General features: G+C 46.5%; 2 protein-coding genes across 6 annotated transcripts in view; one reads left to right on the forward strand and one right to left on the reverse strand.

Annotated features, from left to right (window-relative positions):
• Window positions 1-325: 325 nt before the first annotated feature.
• LOC130388748 (kelch domain-containing protein 10-like) lies at window positions 326-7175 on the forward strand. Its single transcript, XM_056598247.1, has 10 exons — window positions 326-565; window positions 914-1006; window positions 1660-1881; window positions 2915-3069; window positions 3202-3350; window positions 3429-3513; window positions 3610-3676; window positions 3771-3818; window positions 4253-4392; window positions 4693-7175. The coding sequence occupies exons 1-10, from the start codon at window positions 475-477 to the stop codon at window positions 4900-4902; spliced, it is 1260 nt and encodes a 419-aa protein (XP_056454222.1). The 5' UTR covers window positions 326-474; the 3' UTR covers window positions 4903-7175.
• Window positions 7176-9292: 2117 nt separating this feature from the next.
• srgap1a (SLIT-ROBO Rho GTPase activating protein 1a) overlaps window positions 9293-23729 on the reverse strand; it is a 71170-nt gene continuing 56733 nt past the window's right edge. For 4 of the 5 annotated variants that reach the window (XM_056598232.1, XM_056598230.1, XM_056598233.1 and 1 more), the window contains 6 exons: window positions 23221-23445; window positions 21162-21241; window positions 17421-17601; window positions 15712-15849; window positions 12523-12910; window positions 9293-11826 (listed from right to left, as the gene is read on the reverse strand). In XM_056598232.1, coding sequence (XP_056454207.1) covers window positions 11398-11826; window positions 12523-12910; window positions 15712-15849; window positions 17421-17601; window positions 21162-21241; window positions 23221-23445 — 1441 coding nt within the window. In that variant the 3' untranslated portion in view covers window positions 9293-11397. The remainder of the gene's footprint in view (window positions 11827-12522; window positions 12911-15711; window positions 15850-17420; window positions 17602-21161; window positions 21242-23220; window positions 23446-23729) is intronic. The other variant, XM_056598234.1, reaches the window with a different exon arrangement.

Here is a 23729-nt window from a genome sequence, read left to right on the forward strand (position 1 = left end):
GACAATTACACTGTTTAATGTTATTATATGTATGTATGCATGTAAATACACAGCAAAGTTGGTGTGTACGTATGATGTAGCCCTATATATGAATGTATGTGCATACACAAACACAGCAGATTATGTCTCTGTCTGTCGGTCTATCTGTCGGTATATTCATGTATATGTATGTATCCTTTGATGAGAAAACCGGTTAGGAGTGCGTCTGTGCCAGATATTGCCATTGTTGCAATGTCTGGAATGGAATCCAATATGCTGGGTAAATGGAGCTCTCTTTGGACGCCTGCAGCCCTTGTAGGAGACGCACCGCCCACCCCTGCTCCGGATTGGTCAGAGCACTACAGCTGGCTGTGACGGTGTGAGTTGCAGCAGGTTTTTACTTATTTTGACTTGATTGGTGCTTCAAAAATAACATAATACCTGTGGCGCACTATCACTGTCTGCGATAGTGTTTGCTTTTGCACTCCGTTTATAATGTCGATCGTGGAAGGTGTGGGAAACTGCGGCCTCAATCAACTAAATAAATTCGAGAAACTGTCGTGGAGGCTGTCCATTCGTGATCCAGGTTTGTAAACAAAAGCAGATGGTCCACAAGTGCAGAGCACATATATGTCAAGCATGCCTCGATTTAATGGCGAATCGTCATGGCGTTATCGTTATGAAGATCTATCTCTGGTTGTGCATGATGCAGCATTGCATTAGGCAGCGTCTGCAATGCCAAGTTTGACTACCGCAGCAAAACGAGTAAAGCTAGCTATTGCTACGGAAGCCAATACATTTTATCTGACATTAGTTTTTTTATGCAGTCACATTCTGCAGTTGATACACTCATCGACTGCAGTCCGAAAAACTCCTAACTATACATCCAATGATGTGTTCGCTATTTGTGTAACTATTATACATTGGTTTGAAGGCTCTAAGAAGAGAGTGCGATGGCTTCAGGCTCGTCGGATCTTCTCTCCATCATGCCCCAACCTGCGGATCCCGAACCGTTTTCTGAGAGAAGGTGGAGTAAAATGTTATGACATTTGACCGTTTATTAAGAGATTGATCCCCCAACCACAATGATCTACGCCTTTCCCAAACATGCCCTCCTATACACCTTATACGAACAAGTAAAGCCTATGTGAAAGTTGGTGCAACCTGTTCGAAAACATACAACAGAGATGGAGAATAAAACTCATATGTGGAAGTATTTAAGTAGCATACCACTATTTTATATCTCCAGTAGAACACATTTAACATTGGAATGAGTAATAAATGTTGCATTCAACATTTAGACCCCCTCACCTTAAGTTTAAACCTAGGCATTCTTGCGCTGAATGTGTTGTTATTTTAATTGGAGAACTGCAATTGTCTTTCAATAAAATTTCCCCTTTCCCCTGGGGTCTTCACAATGGGCCTCATTTCATTGTTTACAATGGATTATACAGCAGTCCAGTAGCCAACTATAGTAGACATCTAGCAGGTGATATTATAAATAAAAAAAAGTCAGGTAAAGTGGGTGGGTATGTTAGAAAAGTCGGCTCAATCCCTAATTCCCAAGAAGTACATGCAGGATGCAGCTACAAGCCTTCAAGTTAATCCTATGCCGTGAACGCCAGCGCAAGGGGGAGGATGAGCTACGTGTTCACGCTGAACATCTCTCCCCCTCCCCAGGTCATTATGCCCCCCCTGCCCGCAGCGGACACCGCTGTGTAGCAGACAACGCCAACCTCTATGTGTTCGGAGGCTACAACCCAGACTTTGATGACGCCGGGGGCTCTGAGAACGAGGACTACCCGCTGTTCAGGGAGCTGTGGAGGTTCCACTTTGCCACGGCCACCTGGCAGCAGCTCCGCACCGAGGGCTATATGCCAACTGAGCTGGCCTCAATGTCTGGTAGGCCCCAACCCCCTATCCCTCCGAGCTAGGCAGAGACCCTCCATGCCCGGGAGACGGGACCTACCCTCAAAAACCTTCTATACCAAGTAGACCAGACCTACCCTTCCATACAAAATAGATCATGGCCTGGCCCACCTCCACCCTGCATGCCCGGTATACCAAACCTACCCTCAATAATGCTCCCTACCAGGTAAAGACCAGGCCTATCCCTCTGACCCTCCATACCAGGTAGACCAGACCTAGCCTCCATACCAGGTCTAGTCCAGGCCTACCCTACCCTACTCTACCTGGCTTCCATACCAGGTAGAGTCCAGCGCCTACCCTGCATACCAAGTACAGACCCAGGCCTTCTCCCTTAAACTTCCCTCCCAGGTAGAAACACAGGCTTAACCCCTAACCTTCCCTACCAGGTAGAGACCCAGGCCTTCTCTCCTAACCTCCCCCTACCAGGTAGAGACAGAGGAACCCTCCATTCTCAAAGAACACCCCTTAGGCAGTCGATGACCTACACATATGCAAATACCTGCAGTCCTGCCACAGCATGGCAACGCGCACGTCAAGTAATCCCTTTACAAATCGGTCGGGAACATTGTTTTGTTTAGTTTTTGACTGCCAGAGAATACAATAATTTGAATACAAACGGCAAAATTAAAACTTTATTGTCAGTTGCTTGTGAGTCACCAAACCCTTTGTCAATGCATTTCTATGATTTGTGCACCAAATCATACATATCCTTTCATAATTCATTTTTTCAACATATTTACAAGAGGAGTCTGGGGATTCGTACATTTAGTATCGGAAAACGCTACACTGCCCCCCTTGTGTACACATTAACGTGACAGGAAAATATGACTGCAAGTAGGGCTGTAAACATCCCAGTCGCAACGTGGATCGTTGCAGAAGAGGGGATCGAAGGACGTTAATTCAGCCTAACCCTCCATACCAGGGAGAGACCCGCATTGAATAGCGGGTTGGATGTCCTGCAGCTCCAAGCCCTGAGCCTGGTATTCTGTGCTCTCCTGTCTCCTAGCGGTCATGCACGGCAACAACCTGCTTGTGTTTGGCGGAACGGGGATACCATTCGGTGAAAACAACGGCAACGACGTCCATGTTTGTAACATCCACTACAAGCGATGGAACCTCCTGAACTGCAGGGGCCAGAAACCCAACCGGATTTACGGACAGGTTAGCCCAGGGTTTATTCCCCAATCCAAGGTTCACTTTTCCCTTAAAGATGCGTTCCAGCTGACTAGGTGTTTTCCATCTCATATTCTATATCTATTTAGTCACTCCTTCTTACTCTGCCTCCACCGCCAGGCCATGGTCATTATAAATGGCTACCTGTATGTGTTTGGAGGAACGACGGGTTATTTCTACAGCACAGACCTGCACCGGCTGGACCTGTCCACACGAATCTGGGTCCACCTCAAACCCAAGAATGCACCCACAGATCTCCCTGAGGAAAGGTGAGTCCAATCCCTGACCAGCACCATGGGTTCTCATACTGATGTTTGAAGGATGTTTGATTAACCCCCACCACTCAGGTACAGACATGAGCTCGCTCACGACACACAGAGGATCTACATTCTAGGAGGCGGGACTTCCTGGACGTCATATCCTCTAGACAAGGTATTAAAGATATTGCCTGCAAACAAACAACGACGATGAACACAATAAACAAAAACATGTCGTGCAGTCATTTTAATGCCACTTGAAATCTGTCAGATTCATGCGTACAACCTTGAGACAAACTGCTGGGAGAGGATCATCACGAAACCTCATGAAAAGATAGGTGTGTGAGTGTGAGTGTACACATTCTAGTTTGCAGGAGGTTTTAAGCTCATATTTGATCCCCATGCTTGTTTATTTTTACCTCTGAACAAAAGGTTATCCTGCTGCTCGCCGCTGTCACAGCTGTGTGCAAGTCAAAGACGGTAGGACCATCTGAAACTCCCGACTGTCCTCTAACTACTCCTTCTACTAGTTTACACACTGAGGATTCACCTGCCTATCCCTCATAAAGCTAATACCTTCACTTGATCCGCCTGCTACAAACCTTACACTCTTTTCCTTCACAAAGCCTCAGTTTATTTTTTTTATCATTAATCACACACACGCATGCCCTAGATATCCATGAATGGGAAAAAGAGAATTGAGTCATGTTGTTAGGGCAGTGTCATGTTTCAAGTAAATGGAACAGTGGGCAGCAGTCCTTCATAAAAACATTTCAAAACAAGTTCTCAAAAGTTGGAATCAGAATAAATCATGTAAGAATAAGTTTCAAGTTTGCCTGGATAATCCTGTGCAGAGATTGGGGGAGGGGACTATTAGGTACCAGCCCTTCACAGTTCACACTGTTTCCCCACAGAGGTGTTTATATGTGGAGGGTACAACGGGGAACAAATACTGTCAGACCTGTGGAAGATCAGCCTGCAGACGTACCAGTGGAGCAGACTGCCCGCCCTCATGCCAGAGCCTGCTTATTTCCACTGTGCTGCCATCACACCGGTTAGTGCACTGTATTCAATGCTATTGTTTTAAAAGGTCTGACCTTTTAATCCCACTGCAGCCCTCTTTTTACTATAGTCATTGTGGAGACTCTTGTATCCAAATAGAATACGTGATTTTATGTATTTCTTTATTTAAAATAAAGGGTATTGTATTTAAATGTAGGCCTATATTTAATTATGAGCATGATTGGCAATAGGCATCATAATCCAGAACAGATTAGCTGGGAGTCCAAATAAGCGAGCCATGGCTCCACTCTGTAACGCCTCCCTGGACGCCTCTTTCCCCGCCGTCCCCCAGGCCGGGTGCATGTACGTGCACGGCGGGGTGGTCAACCTGTCGGAGAACCGGAGGACGGGCTCCCTGTACAAGGTGTGGCTGGTGGTGCCCAGCCTGCTTGAGCTCACGTTGGAGCGGCTTCTGAAGGCCTACCCTCGCCTGCCCCAGCTCTCCAGCCTCCAGCTTCACAGCCTGGGACTCACACACTCCCTCATCCAGCGCCTCAAGTAGATCTGGACCTGCAGCCCCAGGGCTGCGGAGCCGAAGGCCTCGAAATAACAATGCCCTGGATGGGCGGCTGTGATGTAGTGATGACCGGAAACTGACTTTTATTTTTTATTTTTTTTTAGGTTGTCTGCTCTGTTCTTTTTAAACCTTGTTATTTTGTGTGCACGTATTGAAATGTGGTCCTTTTTTACGGAATTTGTATGAATGTATGACCTCATTTTTAGTTTCATGACTGACTGCTTTTTCAATTCTTGTTCCTGTTCCTGGCTAGTGCCATTCTTAATTATTTATTTTTTTCTATTTTTAAGAAATGCATACAACTTGAAAAGCTATCAGCTTTTTCATCAAGGCCTTTGTGGAAGGCCGAAGTGGAAACCATGGCCTGAAGACTGGAGATCTAATCCTGTTTTTAATCATAGACGTCCTCGGTTTTATCTTTTTCTTCGAATACAAATTTCAGACGGGCGTTTATGACCCTTCACATTTGCTGTCAGCTGCTGCATAACAAAACACGTCCCAACTCTTCACACAGTTAAACTAAATGGTTGCAGTTAGAGTTCTGTTTAGTCTGTAAGTAGTTGGAAACCCAACTACTTGGTCGAAACCAGATAGTTTTCTGTTTCTAATATCGTTGAAACCTGTCAGAGGAAATTGTTTGGTATTGCCTTTGCTGTGAGACTTATTTTCTCAGCCAGCACCTTGCACGTGCCCCCCCCCCCCCCCCCCTCGAAGATAACGTTCGACCACGGGTTATGAAATAACACGTGAAATATAATTTCCAGCTAGTCTCTTTTTTGTCAATAGAAAGTAGGTTAACATATTACCGGGACCAGAGGAACCACAGGCTGCTCAGCTACCTGTGTATTTCCAGTATGCATATGTTGTAGTTCCTCTTCATGTCCAACCAGGATCTTGTGTCACCAAACATGGCTCAGCACCATCACTTTAAATTTATTCTCGTGCCTTAAAAAAGAAACGTTCAAATGGGTCCTTAAAATGGCTTTCCCATCACGTGTGTTTTAAATGGTTCATTATTGCTACTTGTTTTCCTAATGTGACCCACCTGCTGCTCTGAATTATTGAGCCATTTTATGTTTGATGTCTTGCAAAGTTGAACAACTTTTTTTTGTATCGGGAAGCCTTTCTCACGGTTTGAACAAATGTTTATTCATTTTTTTTTCTCTTCAAAGATATTATTCATAACATTCTGAGTTTTTGTTCACTATAATTTCTAGGTCAAGTTCATACATTATTGGGAATTTCTGTCTACATGCTGTACATACTTATTTTTTTTAATTGGTTTACATTATTCATAGCGGCTTGATGGGCTTTCACTGAATGTCAACATCTGAAAGTGGTAGAATGATGAGAAACATGCAATTGCTCATTAACATTATTTATTGACGAAATGGAGGACTTTATAATATCAACACCCGGAGGCATCAAAACGTAAGCCAATTTCTGAATCATTTGTTAGAAATACTTGACATTAACAATATTTATATTTTGCATTTGAATTGTCAACACTTACCATAAGGTCATTTGGACTGCAAATATTATATTGGCAAGATTTTCACTCTGATTAATGTGATGGGATTTGGCATTTAGTCCCATTCTCCAATCCCATTTCCAATCGGCAGTTACATGGTCAGTCCTACTGTATTAATGGCCTTACAAACACTGAGCATGCAAAATGCCTGTGGCTGGCATTTCCAGTGGATACTTTGCCTTTCCTAATAGACACCAAAACATTTGTTTGACCTATTCATTTGATATGAAGGACTTATTGAAAATATTCTGCATGTCAAAATAGTGCATGTTGGAGGATAAAGACTGAAATGAGAAACAATGAATGTTGTCTGTTATAATTGACTAATTTTTCTAAAGTGTTTCCAATTAAAATATTGCAGCATATTAGTTTGAATTCATGGAATTGTCTCTGTGGTAAGAGATTTAGATAAACCTGCTTTTTTTTAATGTAGGCTATAGTAGCCTATTTAAAATACCCAATGTGTGTTGGGTGTATGGAGATAGATTGACTGTTGTCAAAAGTGATAGTGGATACATGACTTTAAGGTGCAGGTAGGTCTTCTTGCTGGAGCCTTTTGCCGAGAGTCAAACATATAGAAACCATTAAAGCGTCTAAACCTGTTGAGTAGGCCTCATTTAACATTTGTGTCACTGGATACCTACAGGTGCATCTCAATACATTTGAATATTGTGGAAAAGTTAATTAATTGCAATAATTCAATTAAAAAATGTAAACTTATTATTAAACCCAAAGTGAATAATTTAAGCATTTATTTGTTTTATTTTTTTGATTTTGATGATTATGGCTTACAGCTCAAGAAAAAAACAAAATTCAGTATTTTTAACAAGGAAATGTCGGCCTTCTGAAAAGTATGTTCTTGTATTTTCACTTGTACTTGGTTGGGGTATTTGCATGAATTACTGCATCAATGCGGTGTGGCGTGGAGTTGATCAGCCCAGGGCACTGCTGAGTTATGGAAGCCCAGGTTGCTCCTGCACTCTTTCCTGGTAGACCGTTGCGTTAACTTCGGACTTGCCAAAACCCAGTGGACCAACACCAGAGAATGACATGGCTCCCCCAAATCATCTCTGGACCTGACGGAAGCTTCGCACTGGGCTTCAAGCAACTTGGATTATGTGCCTGTCCATCCTTCCTTATAATGCAAAATGTACTTCTGAACCTGTACATCTGAAATAAGGACTTTAGACCACTGATTAACAGAGCACTTATTTTTCTCCTAAGCCCAGGTAAGACGCTTCTAACGCTGACTCTGGTTCAGGAGTGGCTTGACACGAGGAATGCCGCAGTTGTAGCCATGACCTGGATCTATGTGCGCAGTGTGGCTCTTGAGGCACTGACTCCTCCCTCAGTCTCCACTCCTTCTGAAGCTCCCCAATTTTTTTAATGAGCTTTGCTTGACAATCCTTTATCCCTGTTGCTTTTATCTCTGTGCACCTTTTCCTATCACACTTTTCCCTTCCACTCAACCTTCTATGAATATGCTTGGATACACCACCCTGTGAACAGCCAGCTAGCAATGAACTTTTGAGGCTTAACCTCCTTGTAGAGGCTGACTTAAAACCTGTCAAGTCAGCAGTCTTCCAAATGATTGCGAAGCATACTGAATCAGACTGAAAGACCATTTAAAGGCTCAGGAAACCTTTGCAGGTGTTTCGAGTTAATTAGCTGATTAGAGTATCACCTTCAGGGGCAGACTCTGCATAGTCAACACATTATTCACATTGTCTGAGATACTGAAACTTTTGTTTTCATGAGATGGTGTGTGTGTGTGTGTGTGTGTGTGTGTGTGTGTGTGTGTGTGTGTGTGTGTGTGTGTGTGTGTGTGTGTGTGTGTGTGTGATTGTTTTCTATGTTGTCTTCTGTGTATTAATTTACGTTTTAATTAATGGATTTCCTGTTACCGAGATTATTGATGTGTGTTCCATTTGATGTCAAATTATTTTTAGACCATGTGTTATGTTTTCTCTTAATATATCATATAATTAATAATTAACCATAATAACGATTCAACACACACAATGGATATATATATATATATATATATATATATATATATATCCATTGTATATATATATATATACCATCATAACATTTGACTCCATTTGGTAGGCCTATATAAATGATTTCATGTTTCATACTGTATTCATAATATATATATATTATGAATACATATAATATTTCTTCCATGATCATCTTCCTAAGGAAGATCTCGGCTGACCACATTCAGTCCATGCATGATCATAGAGCACGGTGGACGCAGTTAGTGATATACTGAGAGTATCTTGAGCTTCTGAATATAAAGCAGGTATGTCTTGCTGGCCTTGTCGTCGGCGTAAGATAGGTACCGATAGCACGACCCAATCCTGATCACTGAAGCCACACGCAACCTGCAGCAACAGCACCCATAAACGGAGGAATTGCATGCAAGTTGCGTTGTGTTGCCGCTAGTCAGTGCCACTCGTGCAATAAGGACTTCACCCCCAGGACACAGATTGTCAAACGTACTGTAGTGTAGTTCCAAAGTAGTTGAAAAGAAAAAGGTTTTTTTTGAGAAATATACCGATAAGTGGGCCTCCAGAATAAGTGGTATCTGTTTCCCTGTAGAACTGACTATCGAGAACGATATCAAGAGTCTGGTTCTGTGTTTTATTTTATTTGCTGCGACACCTTAATTTCCCCTGAATAATTCATTTTAACATAGGAATGTGAACTACAGCAAAAGACAAATACATTTTGAATATTATGAATTATAAATATAGCCTATAGGCTATAGTTAATTCACTTTATATTGCTTTAAATGCAACAGAAGAAGCAGGGCTAGGACCACTAGTTGTTGATAAAAAACAAAGACAACACAAATCTCGACAAACTATTTCCTTTATTAGAAAGAAATCCTTTGACAAGCCCGCAAACAAATCTAAAGGTAGGATGTTACATGCCATATATATTTACATTTCTATACAGAAAGGTGCAACATCACAATGGGTAAGCTGATCAGATTTTCTCATTGATATAACATTCTCTACTAAATGGCATCGTGACCTTTTTCATCCACTCACCCCCTTGCACTGGCTTGCTTCAAACACACGGTCTGAAATGAGATGCAATGCAACAGTATGAGACGTGACGTAAAGTTCCTCCAAAAATTGTTTTCAAAGGCACTTTCACAAGTACATAGTACGGATGTGCATAAGACACCACAGAGTAACGAACAGCACACATACTGGGCATGGCTGACTGTTACGAGGATGTTAATATAATGTTAATACAGCGCAATGCAGCTTTGCGACTGGCTTCGGAGATGGCGCAACGACTCCTCCATGTTTCTTTTAGTCTAAGTTTCTCTTTTACAAGTTCAATATGTTTTTAACAAGATAAAATAACAAAAAACAAGATAATGAAACGGTTAGTAATCCAAAATTAAAAATCATATTGTGTCCGAAATACAGCAATTCTCAAGTCAAAAGACACTGTAAACCTGTTAGGAGAATACTACAAATATAAAAACTAATCCTTTGTAAGCATTAATAGGCTATATGGCCACAAGCAAAACCAGTTTTATTTTGACGCTACGGGAGGTACATCGAAGATGACACCCAAGGGTGACACAGTCACACATGTTGAGCACTGGTACATACTGTGGTAATGGCTCTATTGACACACACACACACACACACACACACACACACACACACACACACACACACACACACACACACACACACACACACAGAGAGAACATGAGGCCTATCACACTAACAGTCATTAGGTCCATGGCTACTGGCAATGCTTCAACAGAGCGCTGCCTTGAGTCTCTACAGAAAGGGGCAGTCGTACACAGGGAGCTGTTCAGTCGACCTACACACCGACTTGCGCATGGTACACTTTGGGTAGATAAAGCTAAGCGATACACAAATGACCAGCACCCCTACTTTGTTACATGTACTGCATTGCAAACATGGAAGAGATTAGTCATCGTGAGTTATATGTACAGACCACTTTGCACACAATGCACTCTATATAGCATCCAAAGTTGACATTTGTACAGGAATAATCAAAAGAAAAGATTCTTTCCAGAGGGTTTGCGTTGTTTATCCTTCTCGCTAGTGGTTGTGTCCAACAGTCCTCCATGCTATATTGAAACATGTGAGAAATCAACACAGGTTGGTTTTTTTTGGACAGTTCTGAGATGGAAGTATATTTACAGCAGATTCACAGCTCTCTGCAAGACATCTTCATTCACACCAGTTGCAAACGCATACTGGTACTTATATTGTTCTTTTTTTTGGTCAGATCAGAACTCAAAACGTTTCAATCAAACCATGTTTATCCCAGTCATATAAGCACCTTTGTAATGGCAACTAAATCAATGTACAAATCAAAAGTTAAAGCCAAAAGTCAGTACAACCCTTAGAAAGCCTTTATTTACTTATGGTTTTAACTATGAACTAAATCAAAAGAAAAATGAATGGTCTCATAACATCTTCTCGATGGCTTCTTGTGTGTGGAAAGCTGGGCTACATCAGTGTTCTCTGATTGTTTGAAACAACCAGTCTAAAATATGTGTATAACCTTGAGGGAAGCGTTTGTGATTTGTTGTTGTCGTTTGGAATAAATGCCAATAAAGATTACATAATATCAAGGTTAGGCATCATATCAGAGTAGTTAACTGTACAACCAATATGTATTTTGTTTGTGTCCCCCCTATCTTTGCTGTGGTTTCTACTCTTGCTACGAGACCTTAGACTCAGAACAATCTGGTGAAGATTCAGTTATCTTTGCAGCTCTGACTGCGCCCCATAAATTGGTGTTTTTAAAACAGTCCTGGCAACATACGACACACCTTCTCTGACCTAGCCCCGACTACTACTTATTCCCTTGTTGTTGTCTCTTGTTCTCTAAAGATCACAGTCCTGTCATTTTGGTGGGGGCCGCTCATAAATGGTTCACATGGTGCAGGACTTATCCAGGGGGTCCTGGGGGGAAGGCAGATCTTGGGGGTGGGGCCCGGCGGCCTGGTCCCGGGCCTTGGGCAGGACCATGGGCTTGGGCCGCAGGGCGGGGGGCTTGAGCTGCACGCCCATGCGGGGGGCCACCACCGGCTTGAAGCTGCTGACGGCGTCGCCGGCGGAGGTGGAGCTGGCGCTACGGCGCATGTTGGCGTCGGCGTTGGCGGCCGAGCGCAGCATGACGTTGTGGATGGGGCTGAGCGACTCGCTGGAGCTGCCGGGGGTGCTGCCGCCGCCGCCGCCGCCGGGACTCTGCCGCTGCATCTCCAGGGTGTCCAGCACCACGTCGGGGGCGTGCTTGGCCGAGCTCTGCCTCTCCAGCTCCCGCAGCTCGTTCAGAGCCGTGTTCATAGTCTCCTCAATGTCCTGCAGTGGGGTGACAGAAGACGATGGTGAGACACACACACACGCACGTACACACAGAGACACACACACAGAAAGGAGAGAGAAATATTGAAAGAGAAACAGGTGTGTAGAGAAAAGACGAGACGGGCGGCAGAAGATGAGGATATGGAGGGGCAGAAGGATAAGCAAGAGGAAAAAACATATTTTGTTTTTTGCATGCAGAAAGTTAGTGTATTATTTCTGCTTGTATTCAGGTTCATGCTATTTATTCGTGGCAGACGAGAACGACATCAGCGATACACAGAACACGAACAAGGCAAGACATGTTCTCCGTGAGCTCAGCTGTATAAACACACTACTCTGCGAGTCTGTGACTGCAGTTAAACCAGGTCACGTTGCCCTCACCCCTGGGCTATCCTCTAGGGGTTCGGCTGAACCAGAAAGCGTTAGCCGTCAGCCGCAGAGTAACCTTCAATCTGATCTAATGCAAACCATCCTTCCGGGCGCACGCTAAATGCTGCCGAGCTCAGACATTCACTCCTCCCTGCCTGCCGAGTCCTGTTTGGTACTGAGGTCTACAGGAAGGGGGGTGGGAGTAAGCAGAAGACGGGGGGGGGGGGGGGGGGACTGACTGACTACGTGTTAACGGGGCGGGGCTGGCGTGGCCGGTGGTTGGGGGGGGGGGGGTGGCTGGGGCGCCGCTCGTCCCGCGCTGACCTGTGCGATGGTCTCCGGGTCCAGGGGCTTGCTGCCGCCGCCGCCGCCGCGGTGGGGGTCCCCGAAGCTGGTGTACTGGCCCGAGGAGGTGGAGCGCCGGATGGGCGGGCTCTCCATCTTCTTCAGGGACTCGTGGCGGTTGATGTTGGTGAGGCTGCCGTGGTTGGCGCGGCGCCGGCGCTCGGGGCTGTCCACCGCCAGGTGGTTGCGGCCGCGCAGCATGTCCCGCGGGTTGAAGTGGCCCAGGACGGGCGAGCCCATCTCCGGGGTCCCGCCGTGGCCGCCGTGGTTGCCGTGGCCCCCGTGGGACGGGTGCACCATGCAGTGGATGTCGTTGGGGCGGGCGGGGGGCCGGCGGGATGGGGGGTCCGATCGCTTCCTGTGCCTGCTAGGGAACAGAAAGACGCGGCCGCTCAGTCTCCGAGGCCTATGGCTTCTCTGCGGCCCGTCAGCCGCTCAGTGGACAGGGGGTGGGGGTGGGGGGGGTCAGCCTGCAAGGCTTTTGGACTGACCCTGGATGTCCAAAATATCATTAAGAGCATTGTACCCGTCTCACATCAGTCATAGAGGGGCCTGGTAGAACGGGAGCGCATACTGAAACAAAGTGTAACCTGCAATGACGCATGTAGACAGACACACACGCAAAAATACACTCAAACAGCCACAAACACACACGTAATGTGCTGTAGTGATCTAGTAGAAAAAACTTCCCCTGTTACTTTCCCCATGAATAAAACCGATGAAGCAGCCCTTCATCACCATTACTTCTCTCATTAGCCTTTCAGATTCCTGATTGCTAGCTACCCTACTTGCTTGCTAGCCTTGCTAACTGCGCAGTCATCCCCTATGGTAAGATGGCAGTACAGAGAGCTGTCATCTTACCAACTGACTGCGATAGACTTGACTTCATCAACTAAATCAATAATTATTAAGATATGGATTATTATCAGGAAAGATTATGAATAAAATAAATCATGAAAGATCTCTTCCGTTGCTTTTCAGAATAGATTTAGCGAATTAATCCCAATCAGGAACATGACCTACTTCATTATAACTTCTATAAACTGCAGGATATTGCATTTTTAGCTGGGGCGTCTCCCTTATGCCTCTCAGCTACTTAGCATCTTCATTTGCTGAGCCCCTACTGCTTCAAATTAACAACATGGTGAGTTTGTCAAGAACATGAAACGGAGTCCTGGAGGGAGAGGAAACCCGCCGAGGGTAGGTTACATTGTTTATCCAGTACGACTGGCCCGAGGCCAGCTTGCAAAACAACACACCTACCCAGCTTATTTACATACACAATTTTGTTCAGCATACTTCCCCTGCTTAACAATTGCATTTCGGCTGAAAATAATTTGTCAGGCAAGAATGTACACAATATCGAACAGAAACAACACTTCACCAAGATCGACAATGCAGTCAGATTGTAAAATATATTTATTTTTCCCCCCTGACTGCAAACCCAACCTAGAAAAGTAAACAGTTGTAGTGGCCGGTTATGGCCTGCAGGGGGAGTAGTCTGCTTTTAAAACAAACGTCCCCTTTGGGACTAAGCCCAGCGAAAACAACACAACCTCCTAGCTTTGCACGCAGCAACTTGGGAGCCATCGCCCCTTTTGACAGCTCATTTGTTTGTCTGCTGCCTTGGCTAATCATTATGTGTACGATTGGACATTCCATGAGTTCTTTCTCAAAACACAAGTTAGCTCTTAATAATTATGTGATATTATTCACATTCGTGCACTTCCACTCTTTTCTGGTGCGATAAGGATTCATAAACAATGATGTTTGATGGTATGCTTGCAATTTTAATGAATTGATACAATTGTAGAGCTCTCTTGTGTCGCTAAGCAAAGTTTGTTGTGTGTATGTGTTTATCTACGGTAATTAGGTAGATTAGATACAAGCTGGCATACGTGTGTTTGGGTGAGTGCGTCGTGGTTGAAGATCAACGGAAGAGTGGGAATATTGAAATAAAAGCTTTGATATCAAAGATTCAGCAGCTGAGAGGCATCACTGACAGCAGCGAGAGAGAGAGAGAGAGCGAGCAAGAGAAAGAGATGGAGAGAGAGCGATAAATAGACTGAGGGAGAGAGAGACACTTGGGAGAGAAGGGAGGCTAAAGCCAAGATAAAAGCATATTTTATTCAAGCCGCAAGTCGCAAAGAGTGCGATTGGTATTGTGTCAAGCGGTGCCAATAGTCCTCATCGACACAGTGTTTCACTTTACACCACTTCAATAATAGCGTTGTGTAAGAGCAACAGTAACAGACGCTTCAAGGTCGCTCGCTCCGGTACAAGGAAGAGTGCAGCACTGAATAGCGGTCGGGGAGAGGTAATACTGGCACCCCACCAGCAGACTACAGATACCCTGCCAGAGATGGGTGCTTCATTCTGTGTGTGTGTGTGCGTGTGCGTGTGTATATGCGTGTGTGTGTGGAAATGTACACACACACACTTATATGTATATTTGGATGTAGATCACCAACTACCATGATGCAATCTCCACTGAACAGGGCACACGCGGCTGGGTTGACAACCATTTGCAGCGGAAGGGAGGCTCCCTGTCAGTTGACCCGTTTCCCCACCAACACATCGATGGGAAAGGGATAACGCCACCTCTGGCTGGAGTTTAGCTACTGCCTTCACTAAGCTAACGAGGACCTTGTTGAGGAAACCACCGTAGCCCATTAGGTCAAGTGAGTCCATGATTGATCACTCCTGTACTGAAGAGTGGTTTTAGCCTTATCTCCAGGGTGGGGGGGAGACAGTGCAGGCCACAGGAAGGGTTTTTTCCAGATCCCTGGTCTTAGACAAAAGCCCAGGCTTGCACGGGGCTAGTTCAACACGGGGCGAGACATCCTGGACAAAAACACATGTTCTTCTGTACACAGGCACACGCTTGTATGACAGTGGGGTGGTGTTTGCCATGTTTGTCATGTTTGCTATGCAGTCAGTCAGGAAAGCACAGTGATCCATGAATCCTGATGTCATGTCTTGACGGCCTACGTTCCCTTCAATGAGTAGAGGCTGACCTTGTTCAGTGCGTGATATGCATGAGGGGCATCAAACAGAGTCGGACTAAAGCTATTGTAACACAGTCCCGACCTCGTCGGAACGTATCGAGGCTCTGTGTGAGTGACGGCCGTTTCCCTGCGTTCTGAAGGCACGGCGGTCAGACGCTACCTGCTGATGTAGGCCTCCGAGATGCGGCTGTCGGTGGGGGAGCCCGGGCCCTTGGCGGAGCACTTGTCCTCCGCTCCGTGGCCGCTGCTGGTCTCGCTGTCCGCCTTCTGACTCAGGGTGTCGGAGAAGCTGTCGTCACTGGAGCACAAAAACATGAGAGGAGACGCATGAGAGAGAGAGAGAGACACAGACAGACGGACAGAGAGACAGAGTGAGCCAGAGAGAGAGACAGAGACAAGAGAGAGAGCAGGACTGAGAGAGATCGAGACAGATAGAGCGAGAGAGCGAGAGCGAGAGACGGAAAGAGCGAGACAGAGACGGAGACAGAGAGTGGACCAAAAACAAAACATCCGCCTCAGTCACTCTTTGGGTCCCTTTCCTAAAAAATGTATGCGTGTTAGCTCTCCTATCTCGTGGAGGTGGCTGGGAGACATCATGAATTGGTAAGGATTTGAAAGGTTTGTTTGGTGAACCGGCACAGAAGGACAAAAAATAACAGTAAAGCTACGGGCCAAAGGCTATGAGTATCCGTGTGAGCGAGCTGTAGTAACTCCATGGAGATCGCTGTCAGGTGGCAGCAGCTGGTGACTCTAAGCTGGTTAGCATTCGCATAAAATAAACATGTATGCTAATGAAATCTATCCAGCAAAGAGAAAATATTTCTAATTTGAGCATCAGTATGGAGTTATTGAGCGTCGGCAATGGTAGACATGGAGCAGTGTTCCGAATTGGTATCCTTAAAAATGAACAACAAAAAAATAAAAAGGGCGCACACATCGACGCATGCAACGTCACATTCCTGAGACGTCCTTCCTGAAGGAGGACATCCTGTCTGAGGGCCGGAGCCGAAGTGCTTCCTGCGACGCTGCCTGTTTGAATCTTTGTATGTTAAACGGGGCCGGCATAGCAGTCAACATTGGGCGTCTTTACACCGCCCACCCTGATCAGCCCCGGGGGGGGGGGGGGGGGGGGGGGGGCAGAAGGAGACCTGCCCACCCCGGGGAGACGCCTTGAGGGCCATGAATTGTTCCTTCTTCTCTTGGTTTAGCTTAGAAAACAAACCCATCCGGGTGAATTATTGATAGGAACACGCACAGGACAGCTGCATATAACAAGGAGGGAGGAGGTTGTAGGAGGAAGGAAAGGTAGGGAGGGGGGAGGAGGAGGAGGAGGGGAAGGCTGGGAACTGAAATGATAGATTTCCCTGGCCGGCCACAGAGAGCTGGAAGAGATAGGATCTCTGGCTCTAAGGACACTGCTTAATTAAGACCCCTGATGGAAGCGTGCATGGTTGTCATGGCAGCGGGGCTGGGGGGTTGGCGGGCCCCAGGGACGCACAATGCTCCCCTACCCCACCCGCGAAACACGCTCATTAACCTTAAGGGAGTCTCTGAGGGAGTAGACTGCAAGGAGGATTCCCTGTTTCATTTGAGTTGAAACTACTAATGTCAATTCAAGTCAATTGCATTTGTGTCCATCCCCTAATCTCTCTCAAAGGGCTTCCCAGGCCGTCTATTAAGACACCCCCTGACCCTAGCCCCCCGAAGCACAAGGTAAAACTGCCTTTTCTCCCTTGGTTATAAATAAATACATCAATAGTTACTTGCATCCTAATGAAGGGTCGCTTCCACAGTCAGTTAATCCCCCTTGATTCCACCGCCCATTCACATCGCCTTGAAGGAGCGGGGGTCCTTGTTCAGGGTACTCACATGTCCTGCACCACGATGTACTGGTGGGGCACCAGGCCGTCAATGCCGTTGTGCCGGCCCTCCCACCAGTCCTCGGAGGCCCGCTGGTACAGCAGCAGGGACGCTCCCTTCTTGAAGGACAGCTCGCGGGCCGAGCGCCCCACGTAGTCAAACTTGGCGATGGCTTCGATGGGCTCGCCCTCTGTGGACGGGAAGCGTGGGTCAGAGAGCGAGGCAACGGAGACGCAGGAGCACAGCGCCCGTGTGGGGGCGTCACGGATGTGTAGCCGAGCGCCGATCACACGCAAGTCACCCGTTGTTCGAACTGAATTTGAGTGTTTAATTTACTTTAAAACAACTTTATTGCTACATACACATTATACGTTCATTTGATCCTGTATACATTATGAGCATGAAGAGATGAAGTGAATAGAGACATTTCTGCTGACGATAATGCTTTGAATGGCCGGTTAAGACCTTTAGCTTTAACAAGGTTTTTTTGCCTGTGTAAAGACGGCACGCGTGTGTCTATGTGCATCACAGAGTTGTTTGAGAAGTAGTCAATAGCAACCTCAAATCAAAACAGCAGGTCAGAGCCACAACAGGCCCTGGGGGGATTCTGTCCAGAGTATTTATAGAGCCTGTTCAGAGTGCATCTATACCAGTCAGGGGCTTGGAACGCAATCGCCAGGATTCCCCGCGGGGATTGACTCAATATTTGCACAACTGTACATCACGTCAGTCGTAAGGACTTTGCTCCGGAGGGAGTCGACTCGTCAAGATACAATTAGTATCAAACATTAACAAAATATAACAATCTTTAAATGAATATGCTTTTAATATTTATTGTAAATTGTGATTGTTTTCTTGATTGATCAGTTTCAAAACACACTAAAAGTCTGAAATAGGTTTCAGGCTAAAAACAAACAGGGGCACACTTGTTGTTTTCATATAAGCTTCGCAAAACACAACCCTCCCTTACGAAAAGGTACCAGCAAAAAATCTCTGAATCAATATGCATGTACAAGTGCAACACAGCTAAAAATAGCCTCCCCTGATCCTCAGTCTCCCCATACCTCTTTCTTCCTCGCAACACACCCCTCCCCAGCCCTGTTGCATGCGCACGCACACGCACACACACACACACACACACACACACCGACAGACTAAAGATCCTATCAGGTCAAAGGCAGAATCCCCCTGTGACAGACACAGCTTCTCCCTAGCCCGAGTCCTCCATCTGTAGCAGAAGAAGAGACGGGAAAAACAACCTGATCCCAGGGGACGGGGGAGAGACACACCCAGCCTGTCGCTTCTCTTTCCTCCTGCCTCATCTCTCCCCACAATGTCATCCACCCCTTCCACCCCACCCCCTCCAACCCCACCCCTTCAACCCCCCCAGCCCTGCTCTACTGCGGCCCGCCCTGGTGGGGTTGGACGACGTCGACGTGGTACGGATGGTGATGTGATGAGATTGGATGTGACACAGGAAATTTACAGCCCCATTTAATTAGATGGGGCGGTTAATAAAAAATGACGGCGGCGCAATCGATGCCGGATAATGCCGTCTCCGTTCGGGTCTCCTTTATTTTTTTCTGTTTTAGAGTCGTTTCTGTTTATCCGTCCATCCGTCTCTTTTATTGCAGACGTATGCTGACCCGTCGCGCTTGTACAGTTAAAGGCATTACAAAACATTACACCGCAGCCAAGCTTGTAAACAATCCCCGCAGAGATGGGCAGACGTTAAAGATGGGGAGTGATGTTAAAGCGAGGGCCACTCCATTAGGAAGAGCCGTACTCAAGCCCTACCCTGAAGTGATCGGGCCATTCGTCCGCATTCAAGCATACATATAGCTCAGGGGCCAATCGATCAGCCTTATTCAGGAGGAAGAAAGAGCCCTTAACTCTCCCTCCCAGTCCCAGTCCCAGTCCCAGTCCCAGTTGCGTGACCTGGCTTAAACCCGCTCTCTTCCCTGGCTCCTTCAGACAAGCTTTAACCCCACATCCTGCTTAGCCTCCTCCCCCCGGAGCCAGGGACGCCACACTGGGATCTCTAATGACCCAGGCCACGGTGTACAGTGAGATGCAGTGCTCACACACACACAATCCACTCAGGGCCTATAACTCACAAACATGGGCCCCATGCAATGGGAGATTAAATCAATGTGCCAGCTAGTTCACCTCTGACCTCCTGTGGTTTTCAACAGCGGAGGGGACATCCATGTATTGATATGCATGTTGTGCTGCTCAAAAATACAAATCAAGCAGCTCCAGTTATCCGGTTTTAGGCGGACATATCACACACACACAAATGAAAGGAGTCAAGTGGCCGGGCGGATATAGGCTGCCATAGTCTCACGCTCATCGAGGAGAGCCAAGCCTTGGTGGCTCTCCTCGTTGGTGGGGGGGGCTGTCTCTCTCTCTCTCCCGCTCCCTCTCAAGGAAAGAAACCCAAAAGCTTTCAATCCCAACTAACAACAGCCACGTTATTGCAGATTAACAAAGAGGCCGGCTCCTTTAGAAAGTCACGGCTTACTTGGGTGTCTTAACTCCTAAATGAGATCACAGGGTTTTAGTAGTTAATGATGACAACAGACTCTCTCTGCGAGCTCTTCTTCCACACCCATAAACTCTGGAAATAAATTCACTGGTGGTGAAAAAACCATGGCAATCCTGTGAGAGAGACTATCTTGTTACCATGTTCTATGAGTACTGTGTTACCGTGTTATTATATACAACCTATTACTATGCCATTAGACTTGAACTGTGGGTGAGTTTAACCTTTGTAATAGTGTGATTTCACTACCGCAGTATTATGTTATCAGACAAACGTATTACTGCGTGTGACGATGGTTGAAGGAGATCAACGTTATTTTCCGGATCGCAACAGCGATGCAATAGGTCTTTTGTGATCACCATGGAAACAGGTTTTAGGAGGAAGCAGACGTTTTTTCACGAGTGATGAAGCTTTGGCTGTCACAACTTGAGGTGCGCTGCGCCTTCCCACACATTCTGCTGTTGTCTGCCGAGGCCTGGTCTACTTTATTGCCTCAAGTAAAAAGTGCTTTGTTATTCTGACATTCACCTTGTGCCAGCGGATAATCACCCGGCTGCACCTCGGTGTCTGCTTTCAACTGCTCTTTGATATGGATCTGTCCAGACAGACGCTCCATTAAAAATGGAGTCCATCAATCACATCGAACGGCAGCGTTAATTGATGACTATTTTGTTTCGCTGCGCATTCGCAGTTAACTAAATAATTAAAGTAATTTCATCACAAGCGGCCTTGTCCATTCAGAACCATCCGAATTAAAATTTGAAATATCTGAATGTAACTTCCAAGAGAAGCCGGTGATTGTGAAGTAGAAGACTTCAGCGGAAGTGTGAGGTCCCCATGACAGTTCACCATCCTCCCTGCGGTTCACTTTCACGTTAAGTTTACACATATATACATATATACATATATACATACATACATACATACATATATATATATATATATATACACAGCAGGCTCAGAAGGATCAGCCACCCATGGTGATACTTGGATTTACTCTCCCTTCCAAACTCTCTCCCAAGTCCAAGATAAGTCGATATGGAAGATTTTTTATTATACCTTGTATTTCTTTTTCTTTTCCAATATTGCATACTCAACTCTAGCAAAAAATAAATAAATCCATTCCATTGTTCCAAAGACATTTTATTGGCGTCAGTCACTGCTCAGTGTTCAGAGTGTGTATTAAAGTGTTTGAGGGGACTCACCGTCATCGCTGGTCTGGGTCTCAGTGCCCCCCTCGTTGTCCACCTCCTCCAGCGCTCCGTGCTCACTGTAGGGGCTCTCACTGGGGGGAGCGCACACGCACACACACACACACACACACACACACACACACACACACACACACACACACACACACACACACACACACACACACACACACACACACACACACACACACACACACAGGTATGGAGGTGAATATTTGTATTCTGTTCCAATTATCTGAGGGAATCTGGGGTTCCAGCATTATTCTTTACATTTGGCTTCATCTCCCTCGAGGAGAGTTGTAGCCGAGAGATAATGGTGGGAGTGTGAGGGAGAGCTGGAGAGCGGAGAGCTTGTTGTGTTGGACTACAGAAGGTGTAGTCTAGGGTCATCTAAAATATTTGGGTGAAGGATTGTTGAGACTGTGATGATAATAGGGACATTTCAGAGTGAGACCTGGTTCAGCACAATACAAAAACAGACTGGGATCAAGGGGCAGGTAAAGAGGAAAGTAGTATTTCTCTCTAGGGATCCTTTCCAAAATGTTAGAATATAATCAGTGAGTGCCAAATACAAGCCCTTTTATTGGTCGTACGTTGACAGGACGCTTTGCCCCAAAGGATTACATCGCAGGCCGTTCCTCGTGGATTAAACCCTGAAGCGTTCTTGCTCAATACTGGACCAATTTCAGAAATTGCTCTCCGCGTTAGTCCTTTAGACCCAAAATGATCAGATAACAAGGCTGATGTTGAAAAAAACCTTAATGTTCCTTTGATAATAGCGGTGCACCAGTAGAGACAGAAATGAGGGAGGTGTCAGGCAGGAGAGGGGTAAACAAGAGGTCAAAGCTCTCATGCCGGAAGGAGCAATCAGCTCTGCCTTTTTAGCCTTTCTGGGCCCATATTCAAGGTCCAGAGGAGATCAACGGCGAGTTGGAAAGTGAAAGAAAGATGGAGACCCATCCCAAGAAGAACAGGAAAGGCAGAGGGAGGGAAAGCAAGAAGTAGTCAAATAAAAAAAGGTAAGAAAATAACCCAGTGTAAAGTGGTGAGCGTGTAATGGAGGTACTCCACCGTTTGACCCGCTGTACTCCAGCGTGAGCGTGGGCACAGAGTGACCTCACAGTCCTCCCCCATTGGACGGCTCCCCCAATCCTCTGCCATATTTTCCTACTTAGTGATCGTTTCTGCATGTTCCTAGCAGGAGAGCGTCGCGTCATGTGCTCCTCCGCCCCAGACAGCTCACCCCGTTTGCGGGGTAATTACCCTGATTACCCCCGCTCTCACACACGCTCTGACGCTCTGGCCCACCGCACACGCCTGCAGCGCTCTAACGGCAGCCCCCCGATGAGAGAAGCTCACGCCGTGGCCCCGCTTTTCTTCTATTACTGTACAGAACGGAATGAGAGAACCACCAGCTGTGTAGCTTCCTAACGCCCCCGGCCCCCCCCCCCCCCCCCTCTACATCTAGCATCTCACTCCCCCCACATCTGTGGAGGTCCTTCCGGTGAGCTCAGCTGGGAGGTCTACCAGCTCCAGTTTCATCCCGCGCCGACCCACACGCTGACCCGAATATTAACACACGTTTTACGGATGGGTGGCGAGGGGGCCTGGAACTGAGATCACCCCCAATGCGTTGGATCTCTTCAGCTGCAAATTCTGTCTTTTCACTCTGGCATGCTGCTTTTTAACTCCAGACGCAGCAAGCATCCTTTTCGTTTTCCATCTGGAGTGAGCCTTGACGTACGGCGCGAGCCTATCCAGGCTTAGCTCAGAAGGTAGAGCAGGTTGACTCATTACCGGAAGATTGCTAGTTCGATCGCCGGCTCCTCCTAGCCGAATTTCAGGTGCTCCTGAGGAACACAATTAGACCCAACTGCTTCCGATACGCTTGCAGTCAAACTAGCATGGTTGACTCCGCCTAAATAATGTGTGTATGAACCATTGTAAGTCACTTTGGATAAGTGTCTGCTAAACACCGTGATTGTAAACGGTAATCCGGTCTTCCCCCAAATAGCCAGTGTGTCAGGTGGGACTAACAAACATGTCCTCTCACCAGTAGTCTCCCCCGGCCATGCACTTCTCGTAGACGGGCCCGTCCAGCTCTTTGGCGTCGGGGAAGATGGTCTCGTGGTGGATGATGATGGTCTTGACGATCTCGTTGACGTGGGCCTGACAGGACACCTGGTCCAGGCTGTCCGGCGTGGGCATCAGTGTGGGGCCGAAGCAGATGGCCAGGTTGTAGGGGTCCATCATGTTCTCGTCACTGTACTGGGACAGGCTGTGTAGGGATGGGAGCAGGGAGAGGGTGAGGGTGAGACGAGAGACAAAGCCAGTGGTGACTAAAGGTAGGAGGAGATGTTCCACATAATATTAATTGCAGGTCTTGATTACCCCTGTAGCCATTTGGCATACTGATTGTATCCAAAGAGACTTCCAGTGAATCCAGAACACAAGAATGCCGAAGACGTAGCGCCTTGAAACTAGTACTTGAACCTAGTACTAGACAAACATGAAAACCACTACCTTAAGAACACCAGTCCACCAGTACAGACCAGTTACCAT

This window comes from Gadus chalcogrammus, chromosome 9, assembly GCF_026213295.1.
Source record: "Gadus chalcogrammus isolate NIFS_2021 chromosome 9, NIFS_Gcha_1.0, whole genome shotgun sequence".
Taxonomy (NCBI): domain Eukaryota; kingdom Metazoa; phylum Chordata; class Actinopteri; order Gadiformes; family Gadidae; genus Gadus; species Gadus chalcogrammus.